Genomic DNA, 21,246 nt, shown 5'->3' with positions numbered 1-21,246 from the left:
TAAGTACCAAATCCAGCCTGCTTGTGTCTGCATGTGTGTGCATATATGCACATAAAGTTTTTTTTCTTTTAGTCTGCACGTTGTTGGCCTACAAAGTGTTAATAAGTGTAAATTAGTTGCCAAATTTAAAAAAAACTATTTCATACAAAATTTGATTTCAGGCATCTATTGAACAATTGGAGGACAGGACCAACACTAGACCTGCATGCCCATAGTTCAGCCACGTGAGTGTGAGTGGATATATACACACCAGTGGCTAATTATCATTGCATTTAAGAGCTGGGTTTTCTTATACTAGGATTAAGAAAAGTAAAAAATTTGGGGTACTATTAACAGTATAAAAAGTGAGAATGACAATGGAGGCTGTGTATTTCAAGAAAGAAGGGAAGAAAACTACTTCTTTGGGAAGCTAAAGGATATTCCTAATTTTTTTTTAAAGACAGTCTCACTCTCACCCAGGCTGGAGTGCAGGTGCACTATGACAGCTCACCACAGCCTTGAGCTCCCAGGCTCAGGTAGTCCTCCCACCTCAGCCACCGGAGTAGCTGGGACTATAGGTGCCTGCCACCATGCCCACTAATTTTTGTATTTTTTATAGACACGAGGTTTAGCCATGTTGCCCAGGCTGGTCTCAAACTCCTGGGCTCAAGCAATCCACCTGCCTCTGCCTCCCAAAGTGTTAAGATTACAGGCACCGCGCCCAGCCTGGATATTCCTGTTTATTGTATACACCGTTCACCCATGTATATGACTTATGTGGCTACTATAGTTAATTTGAGTTTTCAGGCCCTCTAGAGAGATATGGCATAGATGTTTTAAAGTATGTACAAGTCAGCATTATAATTGAGCAAAGCTGAATTTATACCCTATATAAGGACTGGATTGATGGTCTGAACTATGTAAAATATGAGCCTTGAGCTAGGCTTTGCAGTAGATAATATTTTTAATTGCTAAAGAAAAGATTATAAGAAAGTCATTCTCAGAAGAACTTGTGAGGGTGGTTTTTGATAACTAGCAAAACAAACCTATGGTATTCTGTGAGTTGAAAGAATATAGTGTTTTGTTCTTTGAGCATGAAATATTTCTCAGATATCTACAGTGCACCAGGTGTTCCAAGTGTATATAAAATTCAAAGATATGTAAAATACAACATTGCTCATAATCAGGAGATCCATTTACTTTTGACTCTTTTGCTTTTATTAATATTTTGGGTGTTTCTACTGTGGACAATACTCTAATACAAATTTCCAGGTTAATTTATCCCATTAAGTTAATTTACTACATTAAGTTAAATGCAGTATCCATAACGATAATGTCACTCATTAATGATTGTGTCATTTTGAATAGGCCTTAATTAGTAATTACAGATTTTGTGGTGGTTTATCATGTTTTGTAATATGTTAGAGTGCACTGAATTTGCTGAACTCCAGTAGTTTAGAACTCTGAGCCATGTGAAAATACAAAGAGAAGTTCTGTACTCTAAAAAGTATTTAATCTAACTGTACGCATAACTCCAATATTTTACCTGAACAGATTTAGTTATTGTGGAAGTCCCGATTTCTGTCTTGTGGGCATGATTATTTGCATTACAAAAGGCTTCACCAAAATTTTTCTTTGGGAAATAGGTGCATTTCAATATGATTTTGTATTCATAATGTTCAAGAAAAGGAAATGCTTTCTTGAATCTAATTGATTTGAGCTTTTTGTTTTTTTCCCCCCATTATTATTCAGGTTTTTTTGCCCTCCTCCTTGTGTGTATCTTATGGGCAGTGGATGGAAGAAAAAAAAAGAACAAATGGAACGCGATGGTTGTTCTGAACAAGAGTCTCAACCGTGTGCATTTATTGGGATAGGAAATAGTGACCAAGAAATGCAGCAGCTAAACTTAGAAGGAAAGGTAAATCAAGACTGCTAGTTCACCAGAAAGGGGCACCATGGTACCAGAATGTAGTTTTCATATTCATTTTTGTGGTGGAGATTTTTTTCTTTAATAACTATTAGTAACAATCTCTGGAATATATAAACTAGAACCAAAAAGTATGCCTCTCAGATCGCTTTGGTCTAGTCATTCATGAAGCTTATGCTGCTGACATTGGAAGATGGCATGCAGTAAGCTTCCCCAGCTTGCAAGCAGTTTTAGCAAATCAGATTTCTATTGGAAGCCAGTAATAAATTTAGGAGGCTGATTGCTCATCTTCTGTTTGACAGAGGTTTGATACTCAAATCTCAACAAAAATACATTGTTCAGTAATGTTTTACTCTGCTGTTTTAATCTTAGTTTTATACTAGACATGATGATATATACATTGTGGAAAGCATTTATCTGGGTTATAAAGATCATAAATGTTTACTTGACATCAGAGATACTATAGACAAGAACAGCCACAGTTGGTTATCCTCAAATTTTAGTGCGTAGCAGGGGTTCTTTAATTAATTTTCTAGAGAAAACAATTTATCAACTAGTTCTACTAATTGTATGAATTTAGAAAGCAGTCAATCTAGATCTTTTTTTTTCTTCCCCTGGACGGGATTTTTACTCTGTCACCCAGGTTGAAATGCAATGGCGCAATCTTGGCTGGCTGCAGCCTCCATCTCTCAAGTAGTAGGACCATAGGTGTGCGTCACCATGTCCAGCTAACTTTTTTGTATTTTTTTGTAGAGACAGGGTTTCGCCATGTTAGCTAGGCTGGTCTTGAACTCCTGAGCTCAAGCAATCCACCCACTTCAGCCTCCCAGAGTGCTGGGATTATGGGTGTGTGCCACCATGTCCAGCCAATCTATACTTTTAATATTGAAAGATAGTTTTTTATTCACTTGGGATTTAGCTATGATTTTATTTTTGCTTGCTACTGTACTTTGGAAAATGGTTCTGATCTCAATGACTAAACATCTTCTAAAATAGTGCATAAACAGCTGTTTCATTCGATGCATCTTTGTTGAATATTTTAGTGTTTGCTGTGTTGTAGTTGGCACTAGAGATATGGGTTGGGAGTAGTGTTAATGGAGGTGAGCTAGGGGATATGTGCTCTCAAATTCAATTTTAGTGATTTTACAGATAGTACTACAGGTCTTAATATCAACCTCCTTCCAATTTAGCTATTTGTATGTCATTATATCTTTATAGTTTTTGTAAGTAAGGTTTATTGACTATGTATTTTAGATTAGATTTGGGATACTTATTACAATAAAAGTTGTTTCATCTTAAACCAGTCAAACTGTTTCTAAATTATGACCCCTGAGCTAAAGTAACAAATATATTTAAGTGGTGAGTTAATCTAATAGATCTTAGTCTTGTCTCATCTGTTTTCTTGTTACCTAGGAAATCTCAGAGTTATATGCCTCCAGGCTTCACATGTAGACATTCAGTACTATGAATGAGTGGATCAGATAGGTAGTGAGAAGCCAGGGATTCTAGCTACCTGTGTATATGTAACTGTTTAATCCTACTTCATAGCTCATTTTAACCAGTTCCAGCTTCCAGTAATTTTAAGTGAGGTAATACCAAATCAACCAACCGATAGTATCACTGCTTGTCTTTCGCAAGTATCACTTTGCAGCATTAGATTTGGTATTTCTTCTTCCTTTCAGGGAAATGTCTTTATTGCCTAAAGATCTTGTTTTCAAAGAGTATTTCTAGAGAGATGATTATATACCATTTTCTCTTCTAGAATTCCATTAGCTAATTTAACCTTTTAGAATAGCAAGGCAAATGTAATTTTAGTTTTATTTGCTTATTTTCTATGAGTCAGTGACTTTTTCCTTTTTTTCTTTTTCTTTTTTTTTTTTTTTGAGACGGAGTCTCGCTCTGTCGCCCAGGCTGGAGTGCAGTGGCCGGATCTCAGCTCACTGCAAGCTCCACTTCCCGGGTTTACACCATTCTCCTGCCTCAGCCTCCCGAGTAGCTGGGACTACAGGCGCCCGCCACCTCACCCGGCTAGTTTTTGTATTTTTTAGTAGAGACGGGGTTTCACCGTGTTAGCCAGGATGGTCTCGATCTCCTGACCTCGTGATCCGCCCATCTCAGCCTCCCAAAGTGCTGGGATTACAGGCCTGATTCCTTTCTTTCTTAATGGAATTTGAGTAGTTTGTGGTCAATGGCCTTATAGTTTTTTAAAAATAGTAGTTCCCATAAAATTATCTTGGTTATGATTTTTGTGGATTCAAACTACTCATTGTAATTAGGGATATATTTCCTTTCTTTCCAAGGAGATATATGTGTGTTTGTTTTTTCTGAACAAAATGCAGTTCTTTTTGTGTAGGTCTCACGATCCAACTTTCTTGGTTCTTTTTTTCCTTTCTTGTTTGCCAGTATGTGTTATTTATGCTGGATTTCAGTTATTTTCTCTTTCTGATATGGATCTTACCTTTTAATTTTAACACTCAAAATTAAGCGATCTCAACAGTTTTAAGCTTTCCCATTAGAATGTAATTACCTTCATTTAGATACACATTTCACTTTTGCTTCCCATGACTGTCTGCTTTAGTACATTGATACCCATTTTCACAGACCTCATCTTATGTTGCAGAAGAATTTCATTGTTAAGCTTAATTTGACTTTCATTGCTGTCATTTTTAAGAGTATGGCAGACCTGTGGGTGTAGAGGCTCACAGATGCCATCTCTGAGTGTGTTGGAGATCTTGGGTGCAAGGAGTGATGTGACTGCAAAGTACTGTTGTTTTTTTTGTTGCTTTATCTTTCTTCATTTTGAGACAGGGTGCTGCCCTGTCGCCCAGGCTGGAGTGCGGTGGTGGGATCATGGCTCATTACAACCTCTGCCTCCTGGGCTCAAGCTACCCTCCCACCTCAGCCTCCTGAGTAGCTGGGACTACAGGCATGCACCACTATGCCTGGATAATTTTTGTGTTTTTTGTAGAGATGGGTTTCACCATGTTGCTCAGACTGGTCTCAAACTTCTGGACTTAAGCACTCTGCCCACCTCAGCCTCCCAAAGTGCTGGGATTACAGGCATGAGCCACCAGCCTGGCCTGTTTTTATTTTTCTTATTACTGTGATTAGCTTTATCTTATTTTTGCATTCTACAGAGCAAAACCTCTCAAAGCTTTTACCGAACTTTTGATTTTTAAAAACTTAATTAATGTATGTTCAAGATGGCACCTAAATTTTCTTATATAGCTTTGCTATGAGAAGTACAATAAATGATTGCAGTAGTTTTGTCTGCTACCAAGGCTGTCTGTGAGTAAAATTTTAAAAATAAAAACCTATAAGTCATTAACTGTTTCCCGAGTAGCATTTGTTCTGCTTTTTAAAAGGAAGATACGGAAGACATAGTTGAAAAAACTTGTTTAGCTTAATTTTAAAGTGGAATGTTAATCTTTAAAAAAATATAATTCAGATACTTTAGATATTTATACTGTGTTTCAGCATTATTTATCTTATCTGGAAAAGGACAGTAGTTTAGATCCCTCGCTGATTCACAGGCATCAAGAGAATAGGAAAGATTTTAGAATTGTCATATATAATATAAGCAGCAGCATTTTGAAGTGTCTTTGCTGTTTGTCAAGTGCTGTATCTCTTAGTCTTTTCAGTTATCAGAATTTAAATTCTAGTAAACTGACATAATGCCTTGAGCATTTTCTCTAGTACCTTTAAATTCAGTTCTTTTAGTGGTACATATGAATCGCCCTTTTGTGCAGTTAACCGTTTTAAAAATAGTTCTTTAAAGTAATGCTTATATAATCTCTTTCTGGTTAAGACATTTTATAATCATCCAGTTTGTCTTGCATTGTTTTCCTCAAACGTGTAAGTGATTACTCTAGTGTTCAGCTATATAAAGAAAAACATTCTATGCACTGTTTTAAGAAGAACTACTGCTAAAATATTTTACATAATTTGTTGAATTGTGATGCCTTTTTTTTTTTTTGAAGATAGTCATTGATTTTTTTAACTGTAAAGATTATTTTAAAAGTTACTGCTGTAACATTGAGTGATAATTCCATGACATGGTTGTAGAGCTATGTAAAACAAGAAAATACTGTTTTTTTAAATGGTCTTTTAAAGAGGATACAATAGATGACAATGTTTGTGTTTTATAGACTTTATAAGGAAGATTTTGTACTTTTCAGAAATCAATTTCAGTAAGTTTTACAGTTGATAATTTTTGTAGTTGGTTTTATCAGCTATCCATTGGAATTGTTTTTCTTATTATTACTTAAACTATAGCCATCTGAATTGTAGGTACTACATAAACAAACAAGGTTTTGCTGCTATTAAAACTTTACTTTTCTTTCACAGAACTATTGCACAGCCAAAACATTGTACATATCTGATTCAGACAAGCGAAAGCACTTCATGTTGTCTGTAAAGATGTTCTATGGCAACAGTGATGACATTGGTGTGTTCCTCAGCAAGCGGATAAAAGTCATCTCCAAACCTTCCAAAAAGAAGCAGTCATTGAAAAATGCTGACTGTATGTATGCTTTTTTTATTTGTCCCCAATTTCTACCATGAATTAATAAGACAGACTCTTGGTTAAATTAAAAATGGCCTTTTCAATAGCCAGTTAATTCTTTACTAATATTTTTGTGGCCCTGTTTATTGTCTCTCTTTTTTTAATCGTAAATCGACAGTATGTGGTCTAATGAAGCAGTTCTTAACCAGAGTTGGTTCCTTAGTGCTCCCAGGACATTTTGGGGAAATGGGAGGTTTTCTCCTTGTGTTGTTATAGTGACTGGAGGGAGTAATGTTGTTGGCTTTGGGTATCTTGAGCCTATGATGCTGAATTGAATGTCCTGCAGTGTCCAAGGTAGTTCCGATTCCACAAAGAATTGATCTACCCACAGTGTCAAAAAGCACCCCTTTGAAAAACACTACTAATTAAATGGACTTTTTGGCAGGCCTTCCTGAGAATCTAAACAAAATTTTTAATGTGGTTACTCTGGCAGACACTGCTATCTCATCAGCCTATTTTTAGACTACCAAAGAAGTATACTGTCTGTGTGAACTATAAATTTAACCTTCACACCCATTTTTCTTTTTTTAACTTTTTATTATGGAGACTTTTTTTTTTTTTTGAGACGGACTCTCACTCTGTCGCCCAGGCTGGAGTGCAGTGGCAGGATCTCAGCTCACTGCAACCTCCACCTCCCAGGTTCAACCAATCCTCCCTGCCTCAGCCTCCTGAGTAGCTGGGATTACAGGTGCCCACCATCATGCCCAACAGATTTTGTATTTTTTAGTAGAGATGAGGTTTCACCATGTTGTCCAGGCTGGACTTGAACTCCTGACCTCAGGTGATCCACCCACCTCAGCCTCCCAATGTGTTGGGATTATAGGCGTGAGCCACCACCCCTGGCTGAGACTTTCAAATTTATATAAAAGGGAGAAACCAGCTACCCAGCCTCAACAGGTTTTATCATTCTGTTTCATTATCTCCATCACCACCAACACCTCTTCGTCTTCTAATTGCTGAAGTATTTTAATGTAAATCTTACCCTATCCTTTCAACCAAAATTTCTGCAATAATGACTAATACATGCCTTTTTTTTTTTTTTGAAACATCGTTATACCTAACAGTTGACAGCAGCTCTTCAGTGTCATCTAATATCCTATGTCATGTACAGTTTTATCAGATTGACCCAGAATGTCTTTTTGTAGTTTTTTTGCTTTGTTTTGTTTTACAGTGGTTTGTTCAAACACGGGTTCAGACAAGGTCTACACATTTTAGTCTGTAATAGTTTCGTCTCACCCTGTCACACCTTTGTTTTCCTTCTGTGTCATTTATTTGGTTGAAGAAACTGGATCATTTTTCTGTTGTAGAATTCCATATTCTGGGTTTGGCTGATTACATGTTTCTCTGTCTCTCTCATTTTCCATGAACTGGTGGTTAGACATAAAGACTTTCAGAACTAGTTGGTAAAATATACATTCATTTCCTTTGGAAGTCATAATATTTGATTATCCCTTTTTTTTCATGTTAGGATTGATTATAGTAGTTCAGCTGTCGTTAGTCTATTCTACCCATAAAGTTCCTCAGCAAACTTTAACCTAATGGTTTTAATAGCCATTGATGATGTTTAAATCCATTTCATTAAATGCTGCAAAGAGGTAATACTCTAATTTTTTAAATTCATAACTTCTGCATTTGTTAGCTGGAGTTTTTTCTACAAAGAGGAACTTTGCCATATCAGCTATTTGCTTCAATTGTAGTATGTAATGAAAAGGCAGGATTAGTTGCTTGTTTACTCATTTGCAGAACAATGATAACATTCCTTGAAAGAGACCAGTGGGGTTTTAGAGTTTTTGTTTTGTTTGCTTTCTTTTCATTTTGTTCTATTATGAGCTCATGGTTTTTTGTTTTTTTTTTTTTTTTGTATTGGTTATATTTTAGTCCACTCAGTCCACTAATATCACTTAGTTTTTATTATGGAAAAATTTCAAACACACTCAGGTAGACAGTTGCATCGTAAAATGAAACCTCTTATGTTCATTCTCTAACTTCAACAGTGATCTTAAATTCAACCAACATTATCTTCATCTATACCTGTACTCCAGGCCCACTTTCTTCTGCCCCTATTTTAGTTTGATGGATATCCAATCAATGTTCAAATGTAAAATGGTCTAAAGTGTTATTTTAAAAATCAGAGTGCTTGAATCAAAATTCAAATCTACCACATAGTACAGTTTATACTGTGACATGTCCTTGAGTATAATCTATGAACACCCCCCTACCCCCCCACTCCCCCACCCCCCACCGCCCCGCGCCACACACACACCAACTCTTGCAATTTATTTAAGTAAGTTGAGACATTTGGCCACTAGAGATTTCCACATACTGGATTTTGCTAATTTCATTTATTTGGTGTAGTTTAATGTATTTTCTGTAAATTGGCAGAGTCAAAAAGAAGTAGAGCATGGGCACTAGTTGGAAAGACAGATTTCATTCAGTACTATTGCAACAGGGGAAAATATAACCAAGTTCCATTTCAGAATACAACAAAGACAAGTGGGGATGAAGCAGAGTGAGAAGGTCAATGGATGGAAACTTACTAAAAGGAGACATCAAAGGTAGAAGGTTTCTTTCTGACCTGACTTAGGATTCGTGCTAAAGGCAGGCCAAGATGATCATAGATCCAGAGTGGGGGATAATTTCGGAGGATTCTTGCTACAGCTGAACTAAACAGACTGATGACAGGGCTCAAGGATGAATACTGTTGAATGCTCGGAGCAGCCTGCTTAAAAGTTTGGTCAAGGAGAGAATCTTTAGTCTAGAATTGTGATCAGATTTAAGTTTGTTGTCCTTTGTTTCTTGTTTTCTTGCTGGAAAGCAAGACCTACTTCAAAGGTGGTGGTGTGTTCTCCTGTACTAGGAGGTATATTATGTTTGTATTCAGGCTATTTGCATTTCAAATTATATGGTTTTATATAACTGCTTTAACTTTGTGTTTGTACTGAATATTAGTTTCTTGATGACAGAACATATTTCACTTTCAGAATATTTTTCTGCTTACATAGATTTATTTTCAAGAAATTTCATACGGTACTTTAAGGTATTTAGAAGAAAGTAGAATTTTCTAAAATCACAGTATGCAGAGGCATTTACCATCAACTCTGATAAACATCCTTCTAGTCCCTTTTCTATGCATGTATTCTGTGTAATTGGATGAAAACTCATATTAAAAACGTATACATTTGCCTAGTAGAATCACAGCGTACAGAGTATTTTATAGTCTGCTTTTCCATTCAGTGATATTCTTGGAAAATATTTTCTTACCAGTATATATAGATACACATCCTTTAAATAGGTCATCATTTAAATTTCTACGGTCTAACATTCATTATTTTAAAAGTAAGTTTTTCTGTAATAATCAGCACCACATTAAACATACTGTGTAGCTTTCACTTTAAAATTATTTTTATGGACATTTGATATCATTAGCTTGACATTATTAATAACAGTTACCTTGACTTCTTTTTTTGGTGTCATCTATACTGTCTTGGAAAGTGAAAATATTTGTCAAACTGTTAAATGATAAGAAAGAATAATTATACACTGCCAAGCAGAATTTCCTTCTTTTGCTCCCTCCCCACCTTTTGCTCCAATCACATAAATAAGAGCTCTTTTTTCTTTGCAGTATGCATTGCCTCAGGAACAAAGGTGGCTCTGTTTAATCGACTACGATCCCAGACAGTTAGTACCAGATACTTGCATGTAGAAGGAGGTAATTTTCATGCCAGTTCACAGCAGTGGGGAGCATTTTTTATTCATCTCTGTGAGTATAAAAATGTGCAATGAATGTTTTTAGTGTGAAATCGTTAAATTCTTTTGATGAGATATATGGATATATTAAGTTTTGTCATTTGCCTAATCATAAAATGAATTCAAAAAGGTAACAATTTGATTTCTTTTTCCACCTACTGTAGTGGATGATGATGAATCAGAAGGAGAAGAATTCACAGTCCGAGATGGCTACATCCATTATGGACAAACAGTCAAACTTGTGTGCTCAGTTACTGGCATGGCACTACCAAGATTGGTATGGCTCTACTTTTGCTTTAGTGATAATGTGAAGTAAAAATTAATTCTTTAAACAGGAAAGTCACAACATTCAAATGGAAAAACACACCTCAATTTTATGCCTTTTAATTTTAAAAGATGTGTTAGTAATCAGAGCTGTTTATAATTGACAGTTATACTGTACCTTATTTCAGAAATGCTTTAAGGTAATTAGCCAGTTTTTACAAGTACATTCTTAATGATTTTTTCTTAAATGATTTCCAATATATTTTGGTGGCAATTTCCTTTTTAGCTGTTTATCTGAAGATGTTCAGTAGAGGGCACTATAAATTACATTTGTTTTCTTTACTAATTCAGATAATGTATTCATTTTTTTGTGGTACCTGCCATATCCCAATGTAGGACCAAGTTTTCATAAAGAAGAAATTCTTATTTCTTTTAAAATATAAGCATAATTTTTGTTAGCTTACTGTCTCACAAGAAGATAGATTTATTAAAACTTAAATAAAATTGGTGTTTCTAACTTTGGGAGAGGGGCATAGGATTTAGGGCTTTTGTTCAATAGAAGACATTGAAACTCAGCCACGCATGGTGGCTCATACCTGCAATCCCAGCACTTCAACAGGTGAAGGCAGGAGAAGGAGAGGTGAGTAGCCCTGGCATCACTTGAGCTCAGGAGTTCGAGACTAGCCCTGGCAACATGGTCAGACCTTGTCTTTACCCCGCGCCGCCCCCCTCACCCCAAAAAAAAAATTTAGCCAGGTGTGGTAGTGCATACCTGTAGTCTCAAGTGGAAGTGGGAGGATCACTTGAGCTTGGGAGGTCATGGCTACATTGAGCAGTGATCGTACCACTGGACTTTAGCCTGGGCAACAGAGTGAGATCCTATCTCAACAACCACAAAAAAGGAGATCTTAAACTGTAAAAACTGCTTTTGTTAGTTAAATGAAAACAAAAGTGCTCTATAGTGCCACCCCCTCCCAATTTTCCCTTTCCTTTTCTGAAACAATACAATTTATTTATATTCAAAATGAAGGGGATTTATGAGTAAGTTTCATTCAAGGTCAAACTGAAGAGGTTGGGTGAGTAGAACAACATTTAGTATTAATGTTCCTAAACATGCCTTCTATTTATCTTTTTGGTGCAATATTCCACTGGCTTTTATTTTCTGGGGCCATTTCAGCAGAGGCCGGGTTGATCTACAATTTTCTAAGCCAGTGATTCATTTCTGTGTTACTGTTTTTTTTTTTGCCCTCTGTCATGATTGTACAAGGTGATTTTATTTCCCATGTCAATGCAATAAGCTAAAGACATGAAGTATAGTAATAGTAATCTGTAAAGCTTTGCAGTTGAGACAAATTGTAATAAAAAGGGTAACATTAGGGAATGAAGGGCATGAAAAACAGAGCAGGAAACAGAAGCAAGCATAAGATCTGAATCAGCATTTATTCATTTTTTTCTCTTCTCATTCATTTTCTCTGTTCCAAGGATGATGTTTGTTTGCTTTAGTGTTAAATGCTTGTACTGCAGAAGCACAATTTAGGAGGATGATTCTGATCCCCAATAATTTATAATACAAACCACTTAGAAGACAGACCCAAATTTAAAACAGTGTTTTCATTTATAGTTGTTTGTAAAGTACTAGTAGTCTGCCTTACTTGAAAGTCGTCATTAATTGAAGTTTTTACACTCAAAACTGTATGGCTTTATATTAAAATGTTGCAATAAAACATTAACTTACTAGAAAAAGTTGTAGTACCATTATTAAGATGCTGATAAATAAATCTTTCTAGGGGTTTCATGACTGAGGAATTCTGACATGCAAAGTCGAGTGCCTCTCCTCATGGAGTTTACATTTTGGTAGGGTGATAAGCCAAATACCCATGTAAAGGATTTATGTAGTGATGAGAAGACAAAACAAGATAATAAAAGGATAGAGAATTGGAAGAGCGCTTAGAGAGGTCAGGGAAGTCTTTTTGAAGGCGCAGTATTTGAAGAGACCAGAATGAAGTCAAAGAACTGCCAACTGAGGAAGGAGCATTTCAGGCAAACAGAACAAGTACAGAACTGAAGGCAGGGGATGTGTGATGACTAGTAAAGAAACCAGTGGAGCTGGAGCAGAGGGAGGAGAGGTCAAGTGGCAAGAACTGAAGCTGTAAGATTAGTACTAGGCAAGATCTTGTAGGATCCCTCTCTGTATCTAGGGTTAGGACTTCATATTATCTCTCTATGTTAGAAGGCCACTGGAGGGTTTTAAACGTAACGGCCCATTTTTGTTTAGAAGCATACGTCTGGCTGCTGGATGAAGAAGAGAGCATAGTGATGTGGCCGTGGAAGCAGAGAGACAGGTGCTTGGATTGTTGTCGTAATTGAGGCAGGAGTTGATAGTACCTTAGACCCAGGATCATAGTAGTAAGGTGTTGAGCAGTGACAGATTTGTTTGAAAGTGGACCTGACTGCTGGGAGATTGGATGGTTGGATATGAGAGAAAGCAAGGCATTAAGGATAACTCAAAGTTTTTGGATTGAGTGAATGTTGGTGCCATTTATTGATCTAGATGAGTTGGGGAAGGATCAAGTTTAGGAGGAAATCAAAAAATCTATTTTTGACATGGTAAGCTTGAGATGCCTGTTAGACATCATAAGTGGAAATGTTGAATAGGTAGTTAAGTGTACATACAAGTTGAATGCAGGAGAGAAGATAAGTCTGGAGATAATAAATTTAGGAGTTGTCAACCTTTAAATTTTAAACAGTATAGATTATAAAGAGCGGAAAAGAGGGCTGAGAACTCGCCTCTGGGCATTCTAAAGGTCAGTTGGAGCAGGTGTGGTTCTGAAGCCATATGTGTTGAGAGCTTCTGAGAAAATGAACTAAAATGTGGACAGAAAAGTGTCATGAGATACATCTGTCTGGAAATCCTTGGTGGCTTTGAAAAGCAGTTGTAGTGGAGTCTTTGAGATAAAAGGGGAGAGACTGTAGGAGATTGGACAGTGAGGAAGAGGCATTTGCAGAGAAACAGGTAGTGAGAGGGAGGGACAGGCATGTAGTCAGGGTTTTCTTTACTTTTGATTTTGAGATGAGCGATAGTTATGTTTTTATGTTGTTGGAAGTGATGGATAGAAAAGGAAACTAAGAGTAAAAGTTCCGTGTCCAATCTTGCTCTTCATCATCATCTCCTTAGCCATTAATTCTAGGTGTCAAGTGTCATATAGGGTTTGATAGTATTATCTTTCAGATATTCATGTGTTTTGTGGACTAGTTGGATTATAAGATTTAGAGATCATTTGGACAGGCAGCCAGCCCTGGGATCAGGACATATTCTGGTCCTTCAGCTACTAAACTGGTAATTTTTAGTAATTTATCTGACCTTTCTAAGCCCATTTTGTAATCTATAAAATGAGTTTAATTTTGTTATGTTTTTAAATACGTAAGTTTTGGATAATGGATATAAGATGTTTGCACTGACAGTAGCCTTCTAGAGATTTTTCCATTTGATGTTGGAATATTTGTCATTTTATGCATATTATTGGAAAATATCATCAGAGCTTGCTATATCAAAATATGGTCTGTAGGCCAGCAGTATTAACATCGCCTGGGATTTTGTTAGAAATGCAGAACATCAGGCCCCACAAGGGTCCTGCTAGATCAGAACCTGTGTTTTTCACAAGAACCCCAGCTCATTTCAGTGCGCATTAATGTTTGAAAAGTACTGACCTAGAAAACAAGTGCCTGCCTGCCTGATTTTTTTTTTTTAGATGTTCAGGGAAGAGGGTAACAATTTCTATATTCTGACCTGCTTGCAATCTAAAAGTGTTTTTTATTCCTAGTCTTTTTGTTTATGAATGTTTTTATATATGTAGGCATATGACAAATAACTGATGTATTATTATACAGTATATAACTTCTATGTACTTTTGATGTTGTACACAAGGAAAATCCTTTCCATGTATTGATGACCTTTTATTTCTTAATTGTCAAATATAGATAATTAGGAAAGTTGATAAGCAGACCGCATTATTGGATGCAGATGATCCTGTGTCACAACTCCATAAATGTGCATTTTACCTTAAGGATACAGAAAGAATGTACTTGTGCCTTTCTCAAGAAAGAATAATTCAATTTCAGGTATGTTTTTAAATTACTGGTGAAATCTAAAATATACAAACTGTGAGGTTAGCATCTTGCAAAAATATGAAATTTTCATTTGCTGTTAATTATATACAAATACATGAAGCTATACACAGATAGGGATCTCAGGTATGAGCATCCTTAACACACAATCCTCAGACATGCAAGCAATCCTTCCTCAAGGAAGAACTCAAAATTATGAAAACGTTCTCAGAGAAACAGTTAACATCTAGTTCTAGGGTTCTTAATTGAAGAACAAAGAGCCCCTCAGGATATCCAAAAATAGATTTTCAGTGCTCATTGAATCTTCTGAAATTGTGTGCAAACATTGTATAGACGAAGCATTTTTCTGGGTGAAGGCTCAAAATCTCATCAGATTGACATCGTGGTTTCCCAAGATAGTAACGATGACATGCTTTAAAAGCTAATGTTTTACATTTACTCAGAAGGCTTTCATGAGGTTATGACATGGGCAGATGATTTAATAAGATAGTTACAGTTTCATGTGAAACTCCTTTCCAGAGAGATGGCCACACACACTGATGGGCATGCTGAGTCCCTGGTCTAGGTGTGTTAAGGAAGGGGTAGGTGCTTTGCCTTCCCATCTTGATTCCCTCCTATGGAACGTGCATAAGCTTCTAACTGTTGCCTAAGCATGAGGACCCCCATTCTCTTTCTTAGGAGTTCCCGAAGAGTTTTAAACAGCCATTTACATCACAGATATTGATCTGCTATTAATGAAATTTGTACCTGCATTGGTGTACTCATGGTTGCTCTGAAAGTTATTATTATTTAATATGTCACTGAAATAGTTTGTATTATAAGAAAAACTGCTGTCTGTGGGGTTTCTGTATTAGTATTCTGTTTGTGTTTATGTAGGGATGGGCAAAGCACCATGCTTTAGAAAGTTTTTTTACTGAATTCTCTTAACTCTTGTCTGAGGGTTACCTTGGTAAAATTTTCTTATACTCTTAATACAAACTGTATAAAACTCAGTTTCTAAACTTCTTTCTTTATCAGGCCACTCCATGTCCAAAAGAACCAAATAAAGAGATGATAAATGATGGCGCTTCCTGGACAATCATTAGCACAGATAAGGCAGAGTATACATTTTACGAGGGAATGGGCCCTGTCCTTGCCCCAGTCACACCTGTGCCTGTCGTAGAGAGCCTTCAGGTGAGACTGCCTAGTCTAAGTTGGCCTTTAGCTCTTTGCAGCTACTCTCAGCTATGACTTGGCATCATTTCATTTCATGGGAGTTTTGATTTTTCTCCAATTGTATGATTTGGGGATTTTTATATTCATCATTTGTTGATTTAAAAAAAACAAAATTAGGAGGAGCGTACTTGCCAGAAAATTTAAATTTAAATAAACTTGTGTGTTATCTTGAAATGTTTTTAGCTAGCTTTGTAATAAAAAACATTTTAATGGCCCTTTTTTTTAAACAAATGAAAGTTGAATGAGAATCTAATTTGTGTACTTTAATGAAAAATGAAAAGTTTTCTCAGTGTTGTGATTTTCTATGAATTGCAGTTGAATGGCGGTGGGGACGTAGCAATGCTTGAACTTACAGGACAGAATTTCACTCCAAATTTACGAGTGTGGTTTGGGGATGTAGAAGCTGAAACTATGTACAGGTACTTGATAAAACTTTTTACATCATCCAGAGGTTGTGAGGGGTGTGGGTACAGGAGATTCTTTCCTGGCATTGATTTTAATGTATTAAACAACCTTGTCTTAAGTCTCATTTTTAACATGTACTTTGCTTTTTAAAGTGCTTTTAAGTGATTTATATTTCCTCCTCAGGTGTGGAGAGAGTATGCTCTGTGTCGTCCCAGACATTTCTGCATTCCGAGAAGGTTGGAGATGGGTCCGGCAACCAGTCCAGGTTCCAGTAACTTTGGTCCGAAATGATGGAATCATTTATTCCACCAGCCTTACCTTTACCTACACACCAGAACCAGGGCCGCGGCCACATTGCAGTGCAGCAGGAGCAATCCTTCGAGCCAATTCAAGCCAGGTGCCCCCTAATGAATCAAACACAAACAGCGAGGGAAGTTACACAAACGCCAGCACAAATTCAACCAGTGTCACATCATCTACAGCCACAGTGGTATCCTAACTACCGTCTTTTTGCTAGGACTTAAACTGACTTGAGTGTGGCAAAAAGTCAAAAAAGGAGAAAAAATGAACAATCTTTTGTGGTTTCTTGGGAACTTTTCATACCAGGTGATACTATTCAAAAACCCCGTTATCTCTCTGCAAGTGCTGATTTGAAATGCAGAAGCCACAGTAAAAAAAAAAAAAAAAAAAAAAAAAGTCAAAATGTACAAACTATTGGAAATCAAGTTTTTCAGCTGTTTGGTTGGTTGGTTGGTTGGTTGGTTGGTTTTTGTTTGGTTTTGTTTAAATGGGCAAGAAGTAAATAATGTGGCTGGAATACAAGTTGAACAAACTAGAAGACACAAATCTAACACAGTTTTTATGGACCAAGGAACTTGTATATTGTATAAGCTTTAGTAAAAGGTACATTTTCACCATACCTTTTTTTATATCACGGTATTATAGTACACCTTGTTACCAAATAGGTTGTTCTCTTCCCCACTTACCTTTGAGCTTTTGCTCTAAAATACATTCAGGTTCCAAGCCTGACCATGCTTGTTTAATCTAATTGTCATACTCTTCCAGGTTTTTTTTTTGGTCTAGGCTGGAACTTTTTTCTTTTATTTTCAGCTGAAGTCTTATGACTTTTCGTGAGTCAAAATTGTTTGGATTTCAGCAAGTCAAATCTTGTAAAGGCCTATGTATTTTTTTTTAAGATTATATGAAGTCTGTGCAAAAGCTTTAAAAAAAAAATGCCTCTGCCTTGCCTGCAATACATGCAATGTATGTTAACTTAGTCTCTCAGACACTGTTGGTAGTAATTTCTGTGTGTTCCTTTTTTTTTTTTTTTTAAATGGACTTATAGTGGTTATCCGAGAGGTTCTAACATTCACATGCAATTTGGTGTGGCCATTTAGCCATTAATGAGTTAATGGCACAGAATATGTTGATATTTGAAGTGTTTTCTCCCCTTTTCCCATAACGTAAATACATAATGTGTGTTCCAGGATTTGTTCAGGTTTTTCCCCCCTCCTAATCTTGTACATAACTTGTATTATGTGTAAGTTAAACATTTTATTTTGAACTTGGAATGTTCCCAGTGATTTCATTCAGCAGGGTATTTTCTGCCTTGTTGGCAAGTGACAAAAAATATGGGAAGTATTTGCTACCAGTTGGTAGATGGTGCCCTTATGGTAGAATGAGGAAAATGTCAGCAAAAGCATGTTTTATTATCTTTACTTTTTGGTGGGGGGGTTGAAGGGGGTAGCTAGCCAGAACATCATTGTAATCTTAAAACATAAGATGCTTTTATTAGATGATCAACTAAAATAGCTGGAAGACAGTACTTTAGAAACAGATAGTTGTAAGATTATAAAATGCAAATGTAACTTATGTTTTCATTTTTTTCTCTACCTTTTTTGTTTGTTTTCTCTTTTCCAGTACTGAGCATCTCCACAAACATCTCCTAACTCAGAAAATGTTTCTTTTCTTTTCAGCTGAGATTTGGTTGCATTCAGGGTTGTATGTTGGCCTTGCATGCTAAACCCGCCAGTTTTACCTTGCTTTCATTCCTGAACTTTGGTTATGCTTTTGTTTGGTTTCTTCGAAATTGCAGCAGACTCATTGGGCTACATTTAGTACAGGAATCACATGTGTAATGTTATACGACACAGTCTAGTAATACAATCATCCCTCTTAGAGTAAAAACTACCTCTAGATTGTGGTAAGCTTTTACTGTCCCATAAAACAGGAGCCACAGTACCTTATGAATGCAAAACTGTAACTTCCTACAGTGTTTCCCTACAGAACATTGTCTTTCTGGTGTCCTGGGCTGTTTTGAAAAAGTTTCCATTAATAGACTTTTTAGAAATTATTATTAGTAGCATTTTTTTTTTCAGCTTCGCTGTCTTCATCACTCACTCTATGCTCAGACTATGCCACTGTAAATATTCTTCCTAACATCTTTAAATCGCCTTTTCCTCGGTTTTCAAGGGGAAAGTCATTTGTAAAGCACGTTAGGTGATTAAATCAGTTACTGCAGTTTTCTCTTACTGCAAGCCTTTTTAATCACCCCCAGGCTGCATTTTATTCTGTATCGCCTTTTTTCTTCAAATCTGCTCCAGTCACTCACATCTCTCTTATAAGCTAATCCTGCCTCACACCTTAAATCTGTTTCAGTGATGAAGGGCAGAACTCATTGTGGCCTTATCTTTCTTTGTTGTAACTGTTCACCGTCTCTTTCTTACAGACCGCTTATTTCTGAGTAGTAGTTATTCCTCTCTGTGGAGTCATGGCAGGACTCATTACACAGTGCTTTTGTTCAGAGCACGGACATGTTCCTAGTGCTGCTTTGCTTTAACGGCCACAAGTTTCCTCCACTTCCTAGGTTTGGTATTTAGTTAAGGAATCATATTAAATTAACCAATAACAAAAGAGATACTTTTGAAGAACAAACTATTCCTTACCCATTTTTGTAGCTCAAAAATAATTTTTCAAGTTCATGACTTTGTTAAAATGAACTTGTGCTTTTTTAACAAACGTTTGTTTTATTTTTATTGTTTCTTTCCATAAGATAACTGAAATATTATACTGTAAACCCTTTTCTCTCTCTCTCTCTTTTTTTGAAAAGTCCAAGAATCTACTTTTACAGGCATTTTTCCCCACCTATTTTTGGCCATTCTTATACCACAGACTAAAAAGTGAAACGATTTGTCCATTGTAGCTTTTTGTTTATCAGTGGTTCTTTTGTCAGCTGCTTAAATTTTTTCTTTCATGGTTTTGTGAATCATTTTCAGTATGATAATTTATAGGAACCTTGTCCTCTGGTTATAGTAGACTGTGTCCCCTCCTCCAGTGATGGCATTATTAGACATGCTGATCATTTACCCGCAGAAAGACTCTCTTCTTAGAATGGTGAGTGCTTCAGTTATAGTATGTTTGAATTTTTAAAAATTCTGTTTTAGAAATGTATCTTATGCTTTCATGACTTTCTGCAATTTCTAAACATACACATAGAAGCTGAGTCTCTGATCCAATGTTTTTATTTGTTCCATTTAATTTATCACATAGATTGAGAAGGCAAGCTAAAAGCTTTAAAAATGCCCTTTATATTTTGAGTGATTTCAGAGTTGAACACTAGTATACTATCTAAATTTGCTGCTCATTTCTTTAAACTGTGGCAATTAAAGGCATCCTTATACATGACTTAATCGTGAAATGTTTGTCACTTTTACTGCACAGACTTATCTGCAATCATAACTGGTTAGTTTTTTTTGTTTTGTTGTTTTTAATGAAACTGGTACCATCTGTGCTTTCACAAAAAACTTCCAATGCCGTTTTTGAGAACTAACCTAACTAGTCATGCTAACCAGAAAATCCACTGGGGAGGAGGTTCCTTTTGAAAACAAAATGCTGTTCAGTTAGTAACCAAGTTACTTTGATTTCAAAAGCAGCTGTGTTTCTGATGAGTACTGAACAAATGTGTGTAATTTTCTGTGCCAGACTTACACTTTGTTTTCAAGCACTGCAATGTGGGATGGATGGTTAGAAACAATAATATATTAGGGTTTCTGTTTAACCCTTTCAGGACTGAACTCTGTATCTCCTTTTGTTAATTTCCCCGTGTCGTGATAAATGTTTGCCGGCATTCAGTACTGTGTTGGTCCAAATGTAGGTTTATATGCTCATTTTTAGCTTATTTCTTGTACCTTGCAGCATGCTCTACGCATTCAGTCCTTAAGGGGTTTATCTTACAAACTGTGCGCCTGTAAGGTTTATTAGCAATAAGATAGAAAATCGAGCAAGTTTATACCATAATTTTGTAGAAAAAAAAGAATCTGCTCAGTTCCATATTTCATCCATGAAAAACTTGCAATATGAGCAGTTTCAAGGAATAAATAAAAAGGAAATGTAAACCATTGTAAAAGTCTTCTGTCGAATGTGCCTGATGCATGTATTATCGTCTTTGATTTCAGAATACTTCATAAAGATAAAATTAAATTCTATATTATAGTTGGTGTATTTACAATCTTACCATGTATATCACATCAAAGTGATAGCTCTACTAATTTAATTTCCATGTCAATGTTTTTAACTATGTAGTGCTTTAAAGAGATTTTTTTTCCCCCATGTAAATGGTGAAATGGGCTTTGTCACTCAAGGGGCATCTCTCGAATCAGAATCATTTAAAGCTGATTTCAACAAAATTGGAGAATATTATTTAGCAATAACTTGCTTTTCTAATATAAGATGGTCATTTTGTCTGGTATAGGAAGGAACACATAATAGCTTGTCTTTCGGGGGATGGGGAGGGGGTCCTAGAAGTGGGGATAGTATTCTTTAATATGAAACAAAGGTAAATGGGGAAGTTACGTAAGGTTTTCTTTTTGGTTTTTTGTTTTTTTTTTGGACGGGGTCTTGCTCTGTCGCCCCTGAGCTGGAGTGCAGTGGCACAGTGTTGGCTCACCGTAACCTCTGCCTCCCAAGTTCAAGTGATTCTTCTGCCTCAACCACCCCAGGAGGTGGGATTACAGGCATGCGT

The 21,246-nt window shown here is 36.3% G+C and overlaps 1 protein-coding gene across 7 annotated transcripts in view; it reads left to right on the top strand.

The window, feature by feature from the left end:
• Positions 1–20,634, top strand: part of RBPJ (recombination signal binding protein for immunoglobulin kappa J region) — a 268,269-nt gene extending 247,635 nt beyond the window's left edge. For all 7 annotated transcript variants that reach the window (XM_073012483.1, XM_008017713.3, XM_038008640.2 and 4 more), the window contains 8 exons: positions 1,732–1,897; positions 6,254–6,428; positions 10,093–10,230; positions 10,382–10,494; positions 14,460–14,600; positions 15,624–15,779; positions 16,137–16,240; positions 16,410–20,634. In XM_073012483.1, the coding sequence (XP_072868584.1) occupies positions 1,732–1,897; positions 6,254–6,428; positions 10,093–10,230; positions 10,382–10,494; positions 14,460–14,600; positions 15,624–15,779; positions 16,137–16,240; positions 16,410–16,725 (1,309 nt within the window). In that variant the 3' untranslated portion in view covers positions 16,726–20,634. The remainder of the gene's footprint in view (positions 1–1,731; positions 1,898–6,253; positions 6,429–10,092; positions 10,231–10,381; positions 10,495–14,459; positions 14,601–15,623; positions 15,780–16,136; positions 16,241–16,409) is intronic.
• The last annotated feature ends 612 nt before the right edge of the window (positions 20,635–21,246 follow it).

This window comes from Chlorocebus sabaeus, chromosome 27 (assembly GCF_047675955.1).
Source record: "Chlorocebus sabaeus isolate Y175 chromosome 27, mChlSab1.0.hap1, whole genome shotgun sequence".
Taxonomy (NCBI): Eukaryota; Metazoa; Chordata; class Mammalia; order Primates; family Cercopithecidae; genus Chlorocebus; species Chlorocebus sabaeus.
The sequence above is the reverse complement of the archived record's forward strand: the minus strand, read 5'-3'. Positions and strand labels throughout refer to the sequence as shown.